The sequence below is a fragment of the Bos grunniens genome, chromosome 16 (assembly GCF_055505025.1).
Source record: "Bos grunniens cultivar Pamir isolate PY7600 chromosome 16, Bosgru_T2T1.0, whole genome shotgun sequence".
Lineage (NCBI taxonomy): Eukaryota > Metazoa > Chordata > Mammalia > Artiodactyla > Bovidae > Bos > Bos grunniens.
The window spans coordinates 25,474,224-25,498,013 of NC_141180.1; the positions used below are offsets into that span (position 1 = coordinate 25,474,224).

At 37.9% G+C, this 23,790-nt stretch overlaps 1 protein-coding gene across 5 annotated transcripts in view; it reads right to left on the bottom strand.

Moving 5' to 3' along the window:
* The window catches only part of RABGAP1L (RAB GTPase activating protein 1 like), a 744,918-nt gene that overhangs the window by 648,012 nt on the left and 73,116 nt on the right, over positions 1 to 23,790 (bottom strand). For all 5 annotated transcript variants that reach the window (XM_086343675.1, XM_086343676.1, XM_086343677.1 and 2 more), the window contains exons 2-5: positions 22,403 to 22,573; positions 20,241 to 20,433; positions 9,064 to 9,274; positions 4,337 to 4,511 (exon numbers count right to left, since the gene is read on the bottom strand). In XM_086343675.1, the coding sequence (XP_086199801.1) occupies positions 4,337 to 4,511; positions 9,064 to 9,274; positions 20,241 to 20,433; positions 22,403 to 22,540 (717 nt within the window). In that variant the 5' untranslated portion in view covers positions 22,541 to 22,573. The remainder of the gene's footprint in view (positions 1 to 4,336; positions 4,512 to 9,063; positions 9,275 to 20,240; positions 20,434 to 22,402; positions 22,574 to 23,790) is intronic.

Consider the following 23,790-nt stretch of genomic DNA (forward strand, 5'->3'; position numbering starts at 1 on the left):
ATACAGTACAATTTTTCCCCAGGAGGCAGTACCTATAGAAAGCACTGGTTAAACACAAAAGTATCTCTTGGTGTGGTAGCTGTTGTTTTTGAAGAGTTGGGGAAAAGGGCACAGGTAGATACGTGGAAAGGAGATACACCAAAATCTTAATTCTGGTGGAATTCTGAGTAACCTTTCTTTGGTATTTCAGTAGTTTCCAAATTTTCAAATATGTAGTACATGTTAACAGTCCAAGAAATACTATTAGACAAAATATTTACTTAAATAACATAGCCAAGTCTTCTAAAATAAGGCCTTTTCACTAAAAATGGTGAAAGAGAATCACTTCTTTTAAAAACAAGTATCAAGAAAATGTTCACCCAAAAAATAAATGTAGAAAAATCCTATAAAATACCTATAAAATAATACCCAGAAAGGTATGTGTTAAAATTTTTTAAAACTTGCTCAAATATACTACTAAAAGGAACAAAAAAAGGCATTATCAAACAAGAAATTTTTTAATAATAAAAATCAACTTATTTGAGAAAAACACTAACAACTTCCAAATTAATTTCCAAAATAAGGTATTTTGCTAAAATACCGTCTCAGTAAATATATGTTTAGAAACAATATTTTCCCAAAGAATTATGGTTTCTTTTATGTAGTGGTATATCAGCAATCCCAAGAAAAACCAGAGCATTAAGAATAAAGATCTTCTTAATGATATTCTTGGTATTTATCATAAAATACAGCTGAATGCCTTTAACAGAAGATGATAACAACTTGCTTCTAAAATACAACACTGAGAACTGCTAGTAATAGTAAGTATAACATCCAAACAGAAAAATCTGTTTTGAAGGAAACCGTTACACTGACTAGTAGAAATAAATTCTTAAGAGAGTCAACTAAGACTTTTAACTGTATCTTTAAAAATAGCTTTGTATAATATATCCATAAAGATTCAACAAGAATAAGTGCCTCTATGGCTTTTTTTACTATGCTTTCTGGTATTATGCTTTGTCTGCAATTCTTCACCAGAATGCTCCCTGTACAAAGATCATCAGCATTAAGATACTTCTGGCTGGATCCCCCAACTCTTTTGCCAAAGACAATTAACATCCACTCCAGCAGAGTCTCTCGAAAGAATACCCAGGGTAACAGATCAAACAGATCCTAACACTCCTGTGGGAACCCCTAATCCTCATGTCATAGGTCCAAAAAACCCATCACCCACACTGGGCTTCCCCTCTACCACGGCTGGTATCTGCTGCTTGTGGAATTTTATGGTGAAATAAGAGCATATCACAGTGACAAATGGTAGTGGCAGCCATGCTGCAACTTTCTGTTTAGAAGTTGTCTTCTTGCTTTTAACTGACAAACTTCTTCAAATCTCATCCAGGGACTCTGCAAACAATGGAAAACAAATTAGCGACATTGTGCATGGTACATATTTAAGCAGTAAGAACATCTGTCGTCTGTGCCAGAACTATCTTTGCCAATTGTCTGTACCCATTAAGAGGGGCCCATATACTAAGAACTAATGTTGTCCCTTCACCATAGAACAAGAAACTTCTGGGAACCAGATAATCAGACAACCAGTAAATGCGACAAAAGCCAAGTCATTATTTTTTGAGAGGAGAGAGGAAGATATCAGACACCTTCTATAAAAGGCATGAGTAAAACCCAAAGGTTGCTGGAATGACCAAGATATCCCTTTATAAAGCATAACTGAAAGGTAAAAATCTACATTTACTTTTTATGTAAAGTAACAGGAAAGTTGTTACTGAAAAATACGTGGGTCTTCAGAATCATATACTTCCTCTGAAAACCAGCTTTATTATCTATTCTCTTAGACTTGGGATACGGAAATGGTAACCAATTTATCACCCAAACCAGAACACTTTTGAGAATAAAATGGAGGCTTTAATAATATACTTAGACAACAGGCATAATCTATGACTGCTCCAGGCAAAGAGAAGTGTAAGATCGCTAGTCTAAATAAATACTATCTCTGTTATGGAGATGTTATGAGTATCAAGTAAGTAAGTAACATAGTGCCTGGCATAAGCCCTATGTCTATACTGGGTTATATGTATTTAGAAATGATCGCTCATAATAAAATTGAATGACTGTCAAGTATTTTTCCTCCAAACAATTTTACCACCAATGTCCCAGAATGTAACACTTTGAAAAACTTACTCAAAAAAACTAAATACATGAACATCACTTTCTCACAATCTACATGTACCAAATACCCTCGCTGCTACGGCTGCTGCTGCTGCTAAGTCGCTTCAGTCATGTCCGACTCTGTGCGACCCCATAGACGGCAGCCCACCAGGCTCCCCATCACTGGGATTCTCCAGGCAAGAATACTGGAGTGAGTTGCCATTTCCGTCTCCAATGCATGAAAGTGAAAAGTGAAAGTGAAGTCACTCAGTCATGTCCGACTCTAGCGACCCCATGGACTGCAGCCTACCAGGCTCCTCCGTCCATGGGATTTTCTAGGCAAAAGTACTGGAGTGGGGTGCCATTGCCTTCTCCGACCCTCTCTAGAAATATAGTATTTAATACTATACCCAAAATAGGCCGAGAATCCCCTCCACTATTTTATCCACTGCTTACCCACTGTTAAAGCTCTCAAGATGACAAATAACCCCCCACATAAACAAGTGGATGCTATAATCCAAAAAGAGAGTTTCATACCATCACAGTTATGAAAAATGCTTGCAACCAGGTGCCTTTCAATTTCGTTCCACAGCAGTGTTTCTGCCTCTCCAAGAAGCAGGTTCTCCAATTCTTCAAAGTTCATTTTTTTAATTGTTGAGCGCCAATTATCCAGAATCCACACAGGCATGTTAAATGATGGTTGCCAACATGAAATGCCAGGATTCTACCATCTGCTTCCCCACCTCTGTAGTGGAGTTGTAAGGATCAGAAATAGACTCCCTAATTCACAAACACACATACATTCTTTCAACATATTTATATTCACTGTCTCCTATGTACCAGACACACTTGTACTCATTCACTCTATCAAACACTTGGCCAAGCAGTCAGTACATGCATATATGTATACATACTGGTATATGTATTGATATATGTATCTCTATTTATATATATATTTATGTATACACATGTTTATATATATTTATATACACGCAACATACACACATGGATAAAACAGAACTATTTTAGATAGATTTAGAACTGCCTAAAACAAACAAAACAAATGTGAACTCCTCACATGGGCACAGCTCTGACAGAGAACTTCTATGTCTGTACATGTTTGTTTCAGTGTAAATAGAATCGATCACCAGGGCATAACAAGTGACATACTGCTCATGCTTAGTATCAGACACACAGAAATATAAATTTCTATGAGTTCCCATGTTGTGGCCAGAAATAAACTCTCAGAACTCCTGTTCATACAATGGTTTATTTACGTTTCACAGTAAAGAGAAAACAGAGTAACTGCTGCTTTTAGCATTTTCTGCTGACAACTTATATTTCCAAAAGCAAACACAACTGAGATTTGTCCATCCAAACCCAGTTATTAATGCCTCTAAAATTGCTGTATAATTACCGAAGTTCTAAAAGTGCAACTTATTTTTAATTTGAGAAGAATTCAATAGATACCAAAGAGAAAGCAATTTCCCCATGTATATACATAACAGCCATTTGACTCTGAGTCTAAAAATAAACTAACATTTAATCATTAGTGTGAGGAACTCATTGGCATCTTCAAACAGTTCTGCTGAATAGGAGCATTTGCATTTACAATTAAAACAGTTTTATAGAACAAAAGCCAGCCTCTGAACAACTGCACACAGTAAATGATCACAAGTGAAAACCGCAGAGATCTATAACACAATCTCAGTGCAATATCTAAGTGGAAGGCTCAGTAGAGAAACAGGTATTGTTATGGACATTTTTTAAAGTCACAGAGAACAACCAGATCAAAAAAATAAAAGAGAGGCAAAAATACTCTTCCCTTCTAAGCCTGAGCAATTACCACCATGGTGGGATGGGAGGACAGCTCATCAAGTGGGATTTTTCTGTTACATATGTTAAACTCAGAGTACCACTTCAGAGCACAGAGTAACCGGATTTAAATTTCCATATTTCATTCTATGCCATCACAAATATTAACTTTCTATTTAGAAAGATACTCCAAACGTATTATGTAATATGATATATGGTCATACATACTAAATTATTTGACAGTGAAATCAAATAGTCGATTTGATTTCAACTATGCTGCTGCTGCTAAGTCACTTCAGTCGTGTCCGACTCTGTGCAACTCAAATCAAATACTGAATCATCTCAATAGCAAATTGCTACAAAATATTATACTTACTGCTTCTTTAATTTCACAGGAGAAGACATGTATCTGGAATTCTTCAGAACCATGGGAACTCTCTGTAAACGCAAAGCAATTGCTCTCTGTTGTCCCATCATGGCCACGTGCACAGAACAATACCTTATAAATTGGAAAAGATGCTATCTCCATATTGTTGGATTGGTCTATGATTCTGCAAAACAGTTATGAGAAATGAGATTAAATATTAACTAGCAAAGAACAAAGGCAGTTTTACTAGGCCAGTAACATACAATTATCTTAAAATCACAAAAACAAACTGGTACTAATAAACTGAACTGAATAATAATCCAAGAAAACAAATTATCTTCATATTTTTATTATATACACACACACACAAATTCTTTACCTTCTTTTCACAATTACTTCACTTTTGTGTCCCATGATCCAATTCACTTCATCTCAAAGCCAAGGATACTCTGCCTGGTAAAACTAATGTCGCCTATCCCTAAATACTACACTTCTTCTGTTATAGCAAAAGAAACACCCAGAAAAAAAGGAACAAACCATCCCTGGAGAGCTCATTTCTATTTAAAGCAATATCTGTAAGTTTATCTAGGTCCCAGATCATTCATTGTTCAACAAAGACCTCTCTTACCCTAAAAAAGGTCAGAGTGGTTCCAAAGATGAACTTAATGAAATTTAAGAGGTAAAAGGAGTTTGTGGAACTTTTCAAATATTTCTCTGACTTTCCCTGTTTGAATCCTAAGGTTGTGGATTGATCCAAAACCTCCAGACTACTTCAGGATCTCAAGTGGTAAAACTAAGGGGTACCCATTAGGAATAGAGAGGCAAATCAAAACACTAAATCTTTGTTAAGGCATGTTTGGCACTGTGAAATTCAACAGATAACAGTGAAAGGCATTTTGACACTTATAAGAGATATTATACAAACAGTCCATCTACAAAACCCTTTCCTGAAAAATCAAAGCATTTTTACCAAAATCTTGTAAATTTGTATTGCTATTATTGTGGTACTTAGTGCTTTTCCCACATTTTCAACTTCAGAGAATGAGGCAAATCAGAACAGTTTTGAAAAAGATTTAAATCAGCCTTCAGAGAATAGTATAGGCCAATACTTTGGCCACCTGATGCGAAGAACTGACTCATTTGAAAAGACCCTGATGCTGGGAATGATTGAAGGTGGGAGGAGAAGGGGACGATAGAGGATGAGATGGTTGGATGGCATCACTGACTCGATGGACATGAGTTTGAGTAAATTCTGGGAGTTGGACAGGGAAGGAGATGGACAGGGAAGCCTGGTATACTGCAGTCCATGGGGTCACAAAGAGTCAGACATGACTGAGTGACTGAACTGAACTGAAGATACATTTAACCTAATTTCCTAGACTTCGTTCATTTATGGGTTCATTCAACAAATATTTACTAAAAACCTGCTATGGACCAAAACTGCTCCAGGCAATGAAGCTGCAGCAGGAAGAAATACCAATAACCTGCTTCCATGGAACTGACATTCTAGCGAGGAAGAAAAACGATAAACAAATAAATACGTAATATCAAGGCAAAGAAAAGTTCTTTGAAGGGAAAAAGGCCCAGTGAAAACAAAGAAGGATGGTTATGATAAGATCAAAGGAGGTTTATTTTGATAGTTAGATAGTTTCTTACAAAACTAATCATACTGTATGATCTAGCAATAACATTCCTTGGTATTATTCAAATGAGTTAAAACCCTGCACACAGATGTTTACAGAAGCTTTATCCATAATCACCAAAACTTGGATGCAATCGCAACATCATTCCATAGGCCAATGGACAAATAAATTGTGGTACACGCAGACAACAGCACATTATTCAGCACTAAAAAGAAACGAGCTACCAAGCCACAAAAATTCATGTAAGAAAGTTAAATGTCCCAGGTTCGATGCACGATACTGGATGCTTCGGGCTAGTGCACTGGGACGACCCAGAGGGATGGTATGGGGAGGGAGGAGGGAGGAGGGTTCAGGATGGGGAACACATGTATACCTGTGGCGGATTCATTTTGATATTTGGCAAAACTAATACAATTATGTAAAGTTTAAAAATAAAATAAAATTTAAAAAAAATAAGAAAGTTAAATGTCTAATATCTGAAAAGGCTATTTATTACATGATTTCAATTATATAATTTACTGGAAAATGCAAAAGCTATGGTGATACTAAAAAGATTAGCGGTTGCCAGGGGCTGCAGGAAGGGACAGCTGAACTGGCAGAAGGCAGGATTTTCAGGACAGTGAAAGTACTCTACATGATACTCTAATGCTGGATACATGTCATTATATATTTGTCCAAATTCACAGCATGTACACCACCCAAGAGGGAACCCTAATGTAAACTATGGACTTTCTAAAATATGTCAGTGTAGTTTCATCGACTGTAATAGATGTACCACATGGAAGAGGACGTTGATGGTGAGGGAAGTGTGTGTTTGGGGAAGATGGGGGTGCCTATCCGGGATACGGTCAATCTCTGTACTTTCTGCTCAATTTTGCTGTGAACCTAAAATCACTCTCAAAAGTAAACCTTATTAAGAAAAACAGGGAGAAAAAAAAAGACTTCTTTCAACAAAAGGTTTCTTGAGGTGAAACTGGAGAGAAGTGAAAGAGTCACTGGAAAACCAAGGAAAGCTTGTTTGGGCAAAGTAAAGAGACCAAACAAAAGCCCCATGGGAGGACTCCTGACTGATAGGTCCTGAGGCAGGATTCATGACTACCTTTGAGAAAGGACAAAGAGGCTACTATGACAGGAAGAGAGCGAATGAATGAAGTACATGTAGTGACAGAAGCGAGAGAACAGAGAGGGTGGGAGAGACGATCAGGTCAAAGCAGATCATAAGGGCCAGACATGGTAAGAAAGAACTTCAAAAATAATCACAAGTGTGACTGGAGGACACTGATAGGCTGAATGTAGGAAAACAGTATCTGATTTACATTTAAAGAAATTCAAGGTTCAACATATAGCTGATTCATTTTGCTGTTCAGCAGAAATAAACACAACATTGCAAAGCAATTATACTCTAGTACAAATAATAAATAAAGTGTTAGTCATTCAGTCATGTCCAACTGTTTTGCAACCCCATGGACTGGAGCCTGTCAGGCTCCTCTGTCCGTGGAACTCTCTAGGCAAGAATACTCAATTGGGCAGCCATTCCTTTCTCCAGGGGATATCCTTCCAACCCAGCAATCAAACGTGGGTCTCCTGCATTGCAGGCAGATTCTTTACTGTCTGAGCCACCAGTTCAGTTCAGTCGCTCAGTCGTGTCCGATTCTTTGTGACCCCAAGAATCGCAGCACGCCAGGCCTCCCTGTCCATCACCAACTCCCGGAGTTCACTCAGACTCACGTCCATCGAGTCAGTGATGCCATCCAGCCATTTCATCCTCTGGCGTCCCCTTCTCCTCCTGCCCCCAATCCCTCCCAGCATCACAGTCTTTTCCAATGAGTTAGCTCTTCGCATGAGGTGGCCAAAGTACTGGAGTTTCAGCTTCAGCATCATTCCCTCCAAAGAAATCCCAGGGCTGATCTCCTTCAGAATGGACTGGTTGGATCTCCTTGCAGTCCAAGGGACTCTCAAGAGTCTTTTCCAACACCACAGTTCAAAAGCATCAATTCTTCGGCGCTCAGCCTTCTTCACAGTCCAACTCTCACAGCCATACATGACCACAGGAAAAACCCATAGCCTTGACTAGACGAACCTTTGTTGGCAAAGTAATGTCTCTGCTTTTCAATATGCTATCTAGGTTGGTCATAACTTTCCTTCCAAGGAGTAAGCGTCTTTTAATTTCACGGCTGCAGTCACCATCTGCAGTGATTTTGGAGCCCAAAAAAATAAAGTCTGACAATGTTTCCACTGTTTCCCCATCTATTTCCCATGAAGTGATGGGACTGGATGCCATGATCTTAGTTTTCTGAATGTTGAGCTTTAAGCCAACTTTTTCACTCTCCACTTTCACTTTCATCAAGAGGCTTTTTAGTTCCTCTTCACTTTCTGCCATAAGGGTGGTGTCATCTGCATATCTGAGGTTATTGATATTTCGCCTGGCAATTTTGATTCCAGCTTGTGTTTCTTCCAGTCCAGCGTTTCTCATGATGTACTCTGTATATAAGTTAAATAAGCAGGGTGACAATATACAGCCTTGACGTACTCCTTTTCCTATTTGGAACCAGGGGAAGCCCAAATAAAACAAATGGGTTGTATTTACATACCCACAGAGCACAACACACCACATATGCTGGCCGTAATTCTCTCCAACTAATAATGTGATGAATTCATTCCAGATACTATGCAAAACAAATAAATATAACCAGGCCAAAAAAAGAAAAAAGAAATTCAAGATTCAGATGACATTAAAAATTACTCCCAGCAAAGCATACGAGAAAAAGCCATTTTGCTTCTTTCCAGTCTGATGTAAAGAGCTTAAAATCTAGGGAATAGTTGTTTTCTGAATCACTGTTAAATGACAAGGTGAAACACAAATCATAGGTATTTTTAGTTATAGGTGCATTTACAGTATTCCAAGCAAATTTACAAATACCCCAAGCAAATAAGGAATACAGTCTAAACCTAAACATGTTTGCCTTGCACAGCTACAGAGTAAAAGTGAATTCAAAATAAGTCCAAGGCCTCATTCATGATAAAATATTATCACCACTATCCAAAAAAAACTTCATACGTGTCTAAGGGCAGTAAAAAAAGATTAGCGCTTACCTCACAGAACCTTCTGGAACATTTGGCACATACAGAGTAACAGGAAACGGGTGCTGACTGGCAGATTTCATAGTTGCCATTGCCCGTAAAGCTTCCACTTCATTACGTGGGGATGAAACCTTCATACATCCTAAATAGGTCAGTTTGTTAAATAAAACACTATCCTCTTCAGGTATTTCACTTAGAGAAGATGGTCTGGGTGTAGAAATTTCTGAGGGAAGAAAAAAAAAGAAACACCCAAAAGTTAATGTAAAACTTCCCAGTATAATTTCACCTATTGCCCAAAAACAAATGAAAAAATTGCAAATAAAATTTAGGTCTCCAACTGACAAAGAATTAATAACCAAAATATACAAGCAGTTCGTGTAGCTCAATACAAGAAAAACAACCCACCCAATCAAAATGTGGGCGAAAGACCTAAACAGACATTTCTCCAAAGGAGACATACAAATGGCTAATAAACTCATGAAAAGATGCTCGACATCACTCATTATTAGAGAAATGCAAATCAAAACCACAGTGAGGTATCCTCTCATGCCAGTCAGAATGGCCACCATCAAAAAGTCTGCAAACAATAAATGCTGGAGAGAGTGTGGAGAAAAGGGTGAGAATGGTACAGCCACTATGGAGAACAATGTGGAGAATCCTTAAAAAAACTGGGAATAGAACTGCCATACGACCTAGCAATCGCACTGCTGGGCATACACACAAGGAAACCAGAATTGAAAGAGACAGATGTACCCCGATGTTCATTGCAGCACTGTTTACAATGCTATGACATGGAAGTAACCTAGATGTCTATTAGCAGACAAATGGATAAGGAAGTTGTGATACATATACACAAAGGGATATTACTTAGCTGTTAAAAAAAAGAACACATTTGAGTCAGTTCTAATGAGGTGGATGAAACTGGAGCCTATTATACAGAGTGAAATAAGTCAGAAAGAGAAACATAAATACTGTATATTAACACAGATATATGGAATTTAGAAAGACAGTAACGACCCTATATGCAAGGCAGTGAAAGAGACACAGATGTAAAGAACAGACTTTTGGATTCTATGGGAGAATGTGGGAGTGGGATGATTTCAGAGAATAGCATTGAAACATGTATATTACCATATGTAAAACAGATGACCAGTGCAAGTTCGATGCATGAAGCAGGGCACTCAAAGCAGTGATCTGGGACAACCCAGAGGGATGAGTGGGGAGGGAGATAGGAGGGGTGTTCAAGATGGGGGACACATGTGCACCAGTGGCTGATTAATGTCAATGTATGGCAAAAACCATCACAAAATTATAAAGTAACTGTCCTCCAATTAAAACAAATTAATTCAGTTCGGTTCAGTTCAGTCACTCAGTCGTGTCCAACTCTTTGCGACCCCATGAACCACAGCATTCCAGGCCTCCCTGTCCATCACCAACTCCTGGAGACCACCCAAACCCACGTCCATTGAGTCAGTGATGCCATCCAACTGTCTCATCCTCTGTCATCCCCTTCTCCTCTTGTACTCAATCTTTCCAAGCATCAGGATCTTTTCAAATGAGTCAGCTCTTCATATCAGGTGGCCAAAGTATTGGAGTTTCATCTTCAACATCAGTCCTTCCAATGAACACCCAGGACTGATCTCCTTTAGGATGGACTGGTTGGATCTCCTTGCAGTCCAAGGGACTTTCAAGAGTCTTCTCCAACACCAGAGTTCAAAAGCATCAATTCTGCGATAAACATTGGTGTACACATGTCTCTTTCAATTCTGGTTTCCTTGGTGTGTATGCCCAGCAGTGGGATTGCTGGGTCATATGGCAGTTCTATTTCTAGTTTTTTAAGGAATCTCCACACTGTTCTCCACAGTGGCTGTACTAGTTTGCATTCCCACCAACAGTGTAAGAGGGTTCCCTTTTCTCCACACCCTCTCCAGCATTTATTGCTTGTAGACTTCTGGATCACAGCCATTCTGACTGGCATGAAATGGTACCTCATTGTGGTTTTGATTTGCATTTCTCTGATAATGAGTGATGCTGAGCATCTTTTCATGTGTTTGTTAGCCATCTGTATGTTTATAATAGCCAGGACATGGAAGCAACCTAGATGTCCATCAGCAGATGAATGGACAAGAAAGCTGTAGTACATATACACAATGGAGTATTACTCAGCCATTAAAAAGAATACATTTGAATCAGTTCTAATGAGGTGGATGAAACTGGAGCCTATTATACAGAGTGAAGTAAACCAGAAAGAAAAACACCAATACAGTATACTAACACATATATCGGAGAAGGCAATGGCACCCCACTCCAGTACTCTTGCCAAGAAAATCCCATGGATGGAGGAGCCTGGTAGGCTGCAGTCCATGGGGTCGCTGAGGGTCGGACATGACTGAGGGACTTCACTTTCACTTTTCACTTTCATGCATTGGAGAAGGAAATGGCAACCCACTCCAGTGTTCTTGCCTGGAGAATCCCAGGGACGGGGGAGCCTGGTGGGCTGCCATCTATGGGGTCGCACAGTCGGACACGGCTGAAGTGACTTAGCAGCAGCAACGCATATATATGAAATTTAGAAAGATGGTTAACGACAACCCTGTATGAGAGACAGCAAGAGACATAGATGTATAGAACAGTCTTTTGGACTCTGTGGGAGAGGGAGGTGGGGGATGATTTGGGAGAAAGGCATTAAAACGTGTGTAATGTAAGAAACGAATCGCCAGTCCAGGTTCAATGCAGGATACAGGAAGCTTGGAACTGGTGCACTGGGATGACCCAGAGGGATGGTATGGGGAGGGAGGTGGGAGGGGGATTCAGGATGGGGAACACGTGTACACCCATGGCGGATTCACGGTGATGTATGGCAAAACCAATACAATATTGTAAAGTAAAAAAAAAAATTATAATAATAAAAAAAAACCCCCAAAGCATCAATTCTTCAGCACTCAGCTTTCTTTATAGTCCAACTCTCACACCCATACATGACTACTGGAAAAACCATAGCCTTGACTAGACGGACTTTTGTTGGCAAAGTAACTTCTTTGCTTTTGAATATGCTGTCTAGGTTGGTCATAACTTTTCTTACAAGGAGTAACCGTCTTTTCATTTCATGGCTGCAATCACCACCTGCAGTGATTTTGCAACTCAAAAAGATAAAGTCAGCCACTGTTTCCACTGTTCCCCATCTATTTGCCATGAAGTGATGGGACCAGATGCCATGATCTTCGTTTTCTCAATGTTGAGCTTTAAGCCAACTTCTTCACTCTCCTCTTTCACTTTCATCAAGAGGCTCTTTAGTTCTTCTTCGCTTTCTGCCATAAAGGTTGGTGTCATCTGCATATCTGAGGTTATTGATATTTCTCCCAGCAATGTTAATTCCAGCTTGTGCTTCTTCCAGCCCAGCGTTTCTCATGATGTACTCTGCATATAAGTTAAATAAGCAGGGTGACAATATACAGCCTTGACATACTCCTTTTCCTATTTGGAATCAGTCTGTTGTTCCATGTCCAGTTCTATCTGTTGCTTCCTGACCTGCATACAGGTTCTCAAGAGGCAGGTCAGGTGGTCTGGTATTCCCATCTCTTTCGGAATTTTCTTTCTTTTTCATTTTATTGTGATCTAGTTTATTGTGATCCACACAGTCAAAGGCTTTGGCATAGTCAATAAAGCAGAAATAGATGGTTTTCTGGAACTCTCTTGCTTTTTCAATGATCCAGTGAATGTGTTCAAGTTTTAAAAAATTTAGGTCTCTCTGTGTTTTCATTTATTTTAATGTTTATCCTATATCTTATGAGTTCTGGAATTGGCCATTTTGTACTGCAGATCTCTCAAAGTATTATCTTACTTATCTATAACTTCTTTAAAGGAAAGGGAAAAAAGTCTACACTTCGTATTTTAAAAAGTCAAAAATACAGAGTTCAAATGATATAAAATATTGAAGAGAAAAAACTATACCAAGACAGTGTAAAAGTGCCAAAAAATAATGAAAATAACATCAAATTTATTAAGCAGCCTAATTTCCTAAGCAAAAATTAACAATGTTAAGATATTTCATCTCACACTAGTATCAACAAAAGTCAAACTCCTTATTTTGTTCGATCCTGGCTTGCTGGCTTCTACAAACTATGTAAGTATCCCAATGAAAATGTTTTCCTCAAAGTAATTATTTTGATGAATTATCCTATGACTGCTCCCCCAATTCTTTTTTTAAAAAATCCACTTTAATTCTAGCAGAGGATGCACGTAGCAAAGTCCCAACTGTGGTTAGACAGCATTCATCTGCATATATCAGCTAGTATAAAGCTTCCCCTCTGCACCCTCCCCATCCGCACCTAAAAACCCCATTCAGCTAGTCTCCAACTCTTCCCGTTACCCATATCCATGCTGTACAATATTAAGCATGCCTGTCTCACCCAAACTAGATCCTTGTGGCATGCTCTAATTCTCATTAGCAAAATTATACTTACAGGATATTAATATATAATTCATAAAAGCCATTCTCAACCTCCCCACCCCAGCTTTCAAATATTATACTAAACCATGCACCCTTCACCACTTTTTTTTCTATTCAAAAACTAAAGCCATTCAAAATGAAGTATTTTATCTACCATGTTCTTCAATCACTGAAGCATGTTTCTCCCTGCTTTGAATCAGTTCAGTATAATGTATTTCAAAAGAGACAAAAAACTATAAATACAATATAAAAAAAAAGAAAGAAAAAACTACAAATACAATTTAAGCCTGAATGTTAATATGTTACGTGTGTGTGTGCACAGAATGAATTTTGTTAACCGAGCAAGTACTTATGCAAAACAATTACACGCAAGAGCCACTGGTAAAACTATGCTTCAGTGACTGATGAACATGGTAGATTAAGTAGTTCAAATGGTCTAATTTATGTGTAACTGGAGTCCTACAAAAGAGGCAAGGTGCAGGAAAAGCTTTCTAAAGAAATAAATATTTTATAAAATCTGTGAAATGCACAGATTCATGAAACCCTGTATACTCCAAATACAAAAACAATACACCAATGGATCCAAAAACGACAGATGGCAAAATCAGTAGATGAGACCTTTTAAAATAACTATTATAAATATGGTAGAGGAATTAAAGGAAAGCACCTAACAAAAGGAGAAAAGTGGAAGACAGAAAAAAAAGAACCAAAAGAAATTCTAGAGCCAAAAAATGCAAGAGCTAAAATGAAGTATTCTCTTGGTGAATATAACTAATTCTAATTTGCATAAGAAAATACAAATGTTAAAGAAGTTCCTTATATTGTAAAGAACATAATAAGAATGTTAAAGAAAAATGAAACTAGAGGGAAACTGAAGAGCACCAAAAGTCATAAATATGACTTTTTTCTTATTGTTTAACTTCTTTAAAATACAACAGACTGCTGGGTATATCCATTTGGAAATCTTATAAGTTAGTATGTCTAAAATTGAATTCATTAGATGTTTATTCAACTATTCATATCTCAAATAACTCTTGAATCCATCCTACTTTTCTTTGGCTCCATACTCATTACCCAAATTACTACAGCAGTAACTTTCAGTTCTTCTTTTCTCCAATTTATTACCTATACTTCAGCCACCAAGATTTCCATAAAGATGAAAGAAAGAGGAAGGAAGGAAAGGAGGGAGAGAGGAAATAAATTAGATATACCATGCAAACAGATACACCATGTAAACACTAATTGTAAGAAAACCAGAATGGGTATATCAGTACCAGAAAAATCAGACTTCAAAACAATGAACAGTAACAGGAGAAAATCAGACATTTCACAATAACAAAAGGGTCAATTTATAAGAAAAATGTAATTTAAAAAGTGGCTATGACCCTCATACCAGAGCTTCAAAACACCTGAAGCAAAAACTAGCAGAACTGAAGACCCTCACACTGAGTCAGTCAAGCCAAAGTAACAAGTCTATGATAGCTTCTATCTAATAACTGAAAACACTGGGCAGAATATAAAAAGTTACTACCTTAGGACTGTTTTTGTTTTGTTTTGTTTTGTTTAAAGCAAATAACCATAGACAAATTGGAAAGAGAAGTCTAAACCTGAAGGACTACCAGGATAGTACTGAATTTCCTTTTATATTTTTTCATCCTTTATATCTCATATTTGATCTAAGGGCAGCCCAAGTTGCAGAACTGTGCAGTGAGCAACAAAACTGTGAGAGAAATCCAATATCTGGCCAAAACAAACAGAAAAAGGAGTCCTTGTAAACCACAGGGTGTTTGGGGAGTTATACCATTTTTCTCTCTCTCTTTCTTCTCTCCCAGTTCTACCACAAGGCCAGCCCCAGTGATAGAGCTGCACCACTGTGTGTGTGTGTGTGTGTGTGTGTGTGTGTGTGTGTGTGTGTGTGTGTGTGTGTGTGTTGGGGGAGCATGGGGTGGGGGGTGTGGAGGACTGTGTGTGTGAGAGTGTGTGTGTGTGTGTGTGCGTGTGTGTGTGTGTTGGGGGAGCATGGGGTGGGGGGGTGGGGGGTGGGGAGGACTGTGTGTGTGTGTGTGTGTGTGTGTGTGTGTTGGGGGAGCATGGGGTGGGGGGTGGGGAGGACTGTGTGTGTGAGAGAGAGTGTGTGTGTGTGTGTGTGTGTGTGTGTGTGTTGGGGGAGCATGGGGTGGGGAGGACTGGGGGAGAAAATAGAGCATCTACAACTCCAGGGAGAAGAAAGGAAACCTCTCAGTAGTTAAAATACCCAAGCAAGGGGCAAGGATCTTGTGGTTCAAAAAAGAAAAAGGAGGCCTCTGCTATTTTTTTCTTTCTTTTCTCTCACCACCCTGTCCTAAAGTTGACTCTAGTCATACAAGACCACATAACAGTACAAAGTAACAAAAATTCTAAGTAAGAAATCCATTTTTCTACTTAGGGGAAGAAGGAAAATGGGCCCCAAGAAGCCAAAGAGTATGGGGGAAACCGTGAGGAGGACAGTTGGAGTAGGCAATCCCCTAATTCTGTGTATGAACTAACATAAATCTTGGGGTTCACCACCATGCTATACATGTGTGGAACAGACCAAAGAAGCATAGCAAAGGTTTTAGAATTGACTGACTTTGGAACCAGAAAGCAAGACAGAACTTGCAGTCTGGATGCAACCAACTGGATTGCCTGCTAAAATAAAATCAACATCCTTCAGAGGATTTTTACCTGGAAACACAATCTCAAATGTAAGAATCAGAAAGTCTGGGGAAAAATTCCATTATTTAACAACAACAACAAAAAATCAAACAAAGGTGACCAACTGTCAAGGGGAAAAAGCAATCAACAGATACCAATCCCCAAAAGATGCAGTTGCTGGAAGCATGAGAAAAAAACTTTAAAACTGGTATTATAACCACGCTCTGTGGCATAAAGGTGAAAAAATTCAGAATGAATGAAAATATTAAAATCTGCAGCTGAGGAACAGAAAATATAAAAAGGAACAAGGTAAACTTAAAACAAGAGAGAGAGAATATCTAAAATTAAAAATTCACTGGATGGGCTCAAAAGCAAGGAGGTAACAGAACTAAGAGTCAGTAAACTGGAGCACAGATCAACAGAAATTTTCCAAACTAAAGAAGAGAGAAAAAAGATTGGGAACAATGAAGAGTCTTAGGAATTGTAGGAAAATGTAACAGTTTTGTTGTGTTAGGGGAAAAGACTATGCACAAAAAAAAACTTCCAAATTTCATAAAAGATGTAAATTTACAGATTCAAAAATCTCAATAAACATCAATAATGATAAATTCAAAGAAAATCATCCCCATATAATCAAACTGCTGGAAAATGAAAATATTAAAAGTAGACATAGAAAAACAGCATGTTACAAACAAGGGAACAACAAATGATTCAAATGACTCAGATTTCTCATCAGAAACTATGGAGAAAAGAAGACAGCAGAACAACATCTTTACAGTACTCAAAGAAAACAACTATTCAAAGAACACTGACTGCGCCACAGAATTCCAGGGGTTAGGTACATCAGTGGAGAGAAAAGGCCTACACCCTGCCCAGGGCCCGTTTTAAGCAGATGTGTTGTAACTATCGGGCTCAGACTTAAAATTGTGTGCAATTTTATTTTAAGGTTCAAGATTTCCAGAACTATTGATGATGACAAACATTTAACTTGGTACTCACTTTGTGCCACACATTTTATTAATACAAAATACTTTCTATGGATGATACAGATGGTATCATTTAAGCTTCTAAATCCCTATGAAATTGTTTCTATTTTAACTCTACTTGACCGATGAGATAACTTACCATTAGAGAAGTTGAATAACTTGCCCAAGCCACAGACAGAGCCTGGATTTCAACCCAGGTCTGAGCTCCAAATATGTCTTAATCTCTAAAAAAGGTCTAAAATAGAATGAATTAAAAGCAAAATGAAGTATATTCTGCTCTTAATTATAGAGAGTATCAGCTCTTCAAGGGAAAGAATTGTTCTATCCTTCTTCTATTCCCAGCACTTTTAACAGTCTCTAAAAGACTAGATACTCAATAATACACCAAACAAATCAATCAGTAAATAAATGAAATTTTTTAGAGTTAGTGATCCTTTCAGCAACCAAGTAATGGCAAACACACATCTCTGGACACCACCTGGATCCTATTCTATCCACAACTAAATGTATCATAACTGCAGCCACCATGTAGACAAAAACTCATGATGAGTGGAAATCCTGGGTTAAGGAGGCAAATATTTTTTAGCAAGCCAATACTTTTAGACCTAGTAAAATCACACACCACTGCAATAAGCTAATATCTTTATAAATATAAATTCAGTTTTATACAAGTCATTCTTCAATTCTATTATCCCTTCCTCAGCAGAAAGATGCAAAGAGTAACAAAGAGCATGAAAGAGAAGACTCATTATGTAACCAAACAGTATTTTAGTAAATTGCCGAAAACTAGCAAAAATTCCCTGTACAGCTGAATCCAAGTAGCCAGGATATACAATCATCAAATGACAAAAACCAAAAAGTTAACCAATAAGTTAAACTGACGATGTTTAAACAAAAGCATTTATCTATTCAATTTTATCACTGGCAAACTACATATCTTTAATATTCACTTCAGCCCATTTAAATATAGACACTTTCCAGGTAGTTCCTTACCATTCAAGTTAGGGGTTATTTTAAATTCACCACAAGAATTCTCTTAAAAACTGCAACTATGAAGAGGCAGCTGAAAAGTCTCCTCTTAGTTCTTTCAGGCTACTGTATAACAAAATACCACATGGATGGCTTACAAACAGACATTTATTTCTCCCAGCTCTGGATGCTGCGAAGTCCACGACTGAGGCTCTGGCTGTCTCATAAGAGCTCACTTTCTAGACAGCATCTCTTCGCTGTGTCCTCACACTGCAGGAGGCACAAGCTAGCTTGTAGCACTTTGGCCTAGATTTACATTTAGCCTACATAAACATTCAGAAATGGATCTGCTGCTGCTGCTGCTGCTAAGTCGCTTCAGTCATGTCCAACTCTGTGTGATCCCATAGACGGCAGCCCACCAGGCTCCCCCGTCCCTGGGATTCTCCAGGCAAGAACACTGGAGTGGGTTGCCATTTCCTTCTCCAATGCATGAAAGTGAAAAGTGAAAGTGAAGTCGCTCAGTCATGTCCGACTCTTAGCAACCCCATCACTCAGTCGTGTTTGACTCTTCACGACCCCATGGACTGCAGCCTACCAGGCTCCTCCGCCCATAACATTTTCCAGGCAAGAGTATTGGAGTGGGTTGCCATTGCCCTCTCTGCAGAAATGGATCACACGGCCTTAAATCAATTGGGATGCTATCTCTTCTGCAGAGTGACTTAGTGAGGAATCTGAATATAACCAAGACCAGCATGTATTGATTCATGTCATTCCCTTGACCACAACAAAATGGTTCAGTTGGTCCAATCAGAGTAAAATTCACAACTTTTTGTTCCATGGTTAAAACACCAGAGCCTTTCTCTCAACCACCAGGTATAAACAAATCATTTACCCTTACTTATCAATTTCTGCTGCTAACTAGCCATGACATGGAGAAGATCAAAGCTCAGTAGTTTACAAAGAAATATTACCAGAGCCCAGATCAAACCACACCTCCAGTGTTTAAACCAGTAGGAGTTGGGATGAGGTGGGTTTGCCTTTTCCTGATCCAAAATCATTTTCACTTATAAGGCTGGTATTCCTACTATAAATTCTACTTATTCATGCATGTATTTATCATTTATTATACTGTAATAAACACTTTTACAGTATTATTACACTGATGGAGTTGATATGCTATTTTACTTAGAATTTTCACAAACTATAAATTAAAATAACTGTATTTAAACTGAATAAGAAGGCACAGCATATAAAAGAATGTGTATATTAATTATTCTTTGATACCCAAGAATTTATTCATTTGTTAAGCATTTACTGAAGATCTACTATACTCCAAGTCATTGTTCAGTCACTAAGCCATGTCCAACTCTGTGAACCCATGGACTGCAGGACACCAGGCTCCCCTGTCCTCCACTATCTCCTGGAATTTGCTCAAATTCATGCCCACTGAGTCGGTGATATTTTCCAGTCTTCTCATCCTCTGCCACCCGCTTCTCCTTCTGCCTTCAATCTTTCCCAGCATCAGGGTCTTTTCCAATGACTTGGCTCTTCACATCAGGTGGCCAAAGCATTGGAGCTTCAAAGTCTTTACAATGAACGTTCAGGGTTAATTTCCTTTAGGATCGACTGGTTTGATCTCCATGCAGTCCAAAGGACTCTCAAGAGTCTTCTCCAGCACCACAATTTGAAGCATCAGTTCTTCAGAGCTCAAACTTCTCTATGGTCCAACTCTCACATCCCTACATGACTACTAGAAAAACCATAGTTTTGACTATACAGACCTTTGTTGTTAAAGTGACATCTCTGCTTTTTAATACGCTGTCTAGTTTTGTCACAGTTTCCTTCCAAGGAGCAAGCGCCTTTTAATTTCATGGTTGAAATTAATGGGTAAACTGAGTACCATAGTAAAGTGAGTACCCAGACATAGTACTAGTTCTCAAGCAACACTGAGACTGATTTTACAGGTAGAGATACAAACAGAAGCTTAAGAACCAAAGTGGGAACTCTCGACCAGAACTGTAAAGTTGGTGGCCTTGATCTTAGAAAATTAAGCTAATAAAATTTTCATCATCAGTATTTCTCTTACAGTTTCCAAGAGTTCAATACAGTACCTGTATTTGATGGATCCAAAATTAACTGAAGAGATGGCTTATTTGTTTGCCTGGCTGAAATATTTCCAAATGAATGGTCTGAAATCTCACTGGAACTTGGACAATCAACAGGAAGGCTGCTTTGCCCCTTCTCCGAATCTCTCAAAATCTCTTCCATGGCTTTTTCCAGTTGTTCATCACCATTAGAAACTATCTACAGACAAAGGAAAACAATTCCTTTCAATCATAATATGGTTCTACTACTACAAAATACTGCATTTCTAGAACATATTTAAATTTAAAAATAGTTACTGAATACCAAGAATTAGTTGTACCTAATTTCATGAGATATAACAGAAAATTCTGAGTTTAAAAAACCAAGAAACAATAGAGGACTATTAGTTTCAGAAAAGGATTCTCCAGAAAAACCCAAGGCAGTTTCCAACTATATTTGGCCTAGGAGCTTACTTAGAGATTTTCGGGGTTTTTTTCTTTTTTTTACCTTTCAGTAACACATTCTAAAAATCAAGTAATCCTAAATTTATGTGTTTTAAAGAGAAAAATTGATAAGTTTAAATAGACAATATATAGTGTTAATATCATTTAAAAGGTCATATTTTCTGTTATCATAACATAAATATGTTTGTGATTTCTTTACAAATTTTGCTTGAGCGGCCAAGGAGTATCGGTAATTTCCTTATATTTAAGTTGGCTGACCTTTTTCTTAAAAGCCAAGTGAGACACACCAAGCATAAGTAAATAAATGCCTTAAGCACATTAATGTGAAAACAGAGTTAAATGAATTTAAATAGCTATTTATTTAAGTATACATAAGAATTTATGCTTTTGAACTGTGGTGTTGCAGAAGACTCTTGAGAGTCCCTTGGACTGCAAGGAGATCCAACCAGTCCATTCTGAGGGAGATCATCCCTGGAATTTCTTTGGAAGGAATGATGCTGAAGCTGAAACTCCAGTACTTTGGCCACCTCATGCGAAGAGCTAACTCATTGGAAAAGACTGTGATGCTGGGAGGGATTGGGGGCAGGAGGAGAAGGGGATGCCAGAGGATGAGATGCCTGGATGGCATCACCGACTCGATGGACGTGAGTCTGAGTGAACTCCGGGAGTTGGTGATGGACAGGGAGGCCTGGCGTGCTGCGATTCATGGGGTCACAAAGAGTCGGACACGACTGAGTGACTGATCTGATCTGATCTGATTGACTATTTTAATGAAATTATAAAACTATACATCCTCAACATAATGTAAAATGATTACTTAACCATCTAATTTTTACAAATTAGATGTAAAATTTTTTATTAGATTGATATTTTATTAGATTAACATACTAACATACCTTTGTATCATAACTAATACTAAATACAAGTCATAAATAATATACAGCATTTTAGGCTAATTCCTTTCTCCCTATATCTAGAAGGTGGTTATGCAATTCCCATAGATATATACCTGGGTTTGTTTGGTTTTATTTATAAATAAGAAAACAGTTTTCATTTGGTCAAACATCATACATATATCTGTTTGCAATAAAAAACATATATATATCAAATACATACCTGAATTGGTACACAGCTTCAAAGAAAAGACTTTTTTTGATAACTCAAACGTTATGCTGCCTAACAAAAACGCAACATAAAAATGAAAAATAAAAACGACCACATCTAAATAAAAACTCAATGACTAAAATTACAAAACCTATACTTAAAAAATATTCAGACAAGTGTTAATCACACAGATGAATGCTACAAGCTGACTTAAAGCATAAAAATCATAAAGCAAAGTCTCTCAAGTGAAAGTAATACATAACTACATATTTATATAAGTAATTTTTAAAACCCAGCAGCAGTGAGAGAGACAAAAGTATCCAGATAAATTAAACTGCTGTAAGATTTAACCATTAAGTCTAACTTGCCAATTATCCTTTCTCTTCTTTTTTCCCTCCTATTTCTTATTTCTGAATTCTAAAAGATAAACAACCAAAAATAAAAAAATTTAAAAATAACAAACCTAACAATTATGTCTCTGGATAAATCAAACATTGATTCTATTCTCAAAGTGAGTACTTAAGAAAAAACTTTGGATTGTATACACTTCCTAAGGTAAGTTGCACCTAGTTAAAAAGAATAATTTAAAATAATATCATTTGTAGAAAAGGAAAAAATACCTTCAGTTCAGGTTTTTCATCATCTTTTGTAGAAGTATCACCTCCATGCTGAGGAACCAAAACAAATTCTTCACTGTTGAGTGTAGTCACAGAATCCGATGACCCACTAACCTTCTGTAATGAAGCTCTGACCTCCATTTCAGTTCTGCAAACTTCTCTTTCCACATCCACCTGGTCAAAACCACAAAGATTAAGAAAAAAACTGGTGAATAAAAACATGAACTATTGAGTACCTGGATCAATTTTGGGGGGGCCTTTAAACATGGTTCAGGCAAAGAATTCTGCTGGCTAGATAATCATCTCAAAACTAGGGAGTCTACCTTCTTGGACTGGGCCACATAATAGAGATGTACCCTGAGTTTCCAGACTAAACGAACCATATTGTTCTCTGAACACCACCACAAACCTGCCCATCTCAACTAAAAGGATTTACTACTATAAGGCACTCTCTATATTTCTCTGAGAAATACTTTTTGTCCTTTTTATAAATATAGAAAACAAATAAGAAATAAGCTAGAAGTATGTACAAATTCACACACAAACAAAAATACATTCACTGGTGACTTTATAACCAAATCCAAATGTCTGCATAACTTATCTCCTCACACTAATAAGCACTGTACCTTAAAATATTTTTTATGTGTCACTTAAGTTGACAGATTAATACAGAATTCAACATTCTAAGCCATGTATCTTTTCCTTTCCAAACACAAAACCACTTATCTATAGGAAGCAGAAAATGGGGAGTTGGGGCAGGCGTGCCAAGGGGAGCAAAGCTTTATATTGCACTCATGCAGCAGTATTCAAATACTGTGTTCTATATATAGATCTCAATACTGTTTTCTATATAGATCTCTAGAAGCTCAGCTGGTAAAGAAACCACCTACAATATAGGAGACCCCGGTTTGATTCCTGAGACAGGAAGATCCGCTGGAGAAGGGATAGGCTACCCACTCCAGTATTCTTGGGTTTCCCTGGTGGCTCAGCTGGAAAAGAATCTGCCTGCAATGTGAGAGACCTGGGTTCAATCCCTGGGTTGAGAAGATCCTCTGGAGAAGGAAAAGGCTACCCACTCCAATATTCTGGCCTAGAAAAATCTATGGACTGTAAAGTCCATGGAGTCACAAAGAATCGGACACAACTGAGCAACTCACTTTCACTTCACACCATAGAAACTCAACATTCTCTACCACTTCCAGAAACCCAAATATTCACACAACTAAATTAAACTGAACATGTACACTACATAAGAGTCACTATACTCAACATTTGGGGTTACATGAGTGAATAAGGCAAACAAGATGCCTCCTCTCCTGGAGCTTACAGCTTGTGAGGAAACAAGCAAGCAAGTAAGGAAGGAAATCCCAAATCATTCAACAGGCTATGAA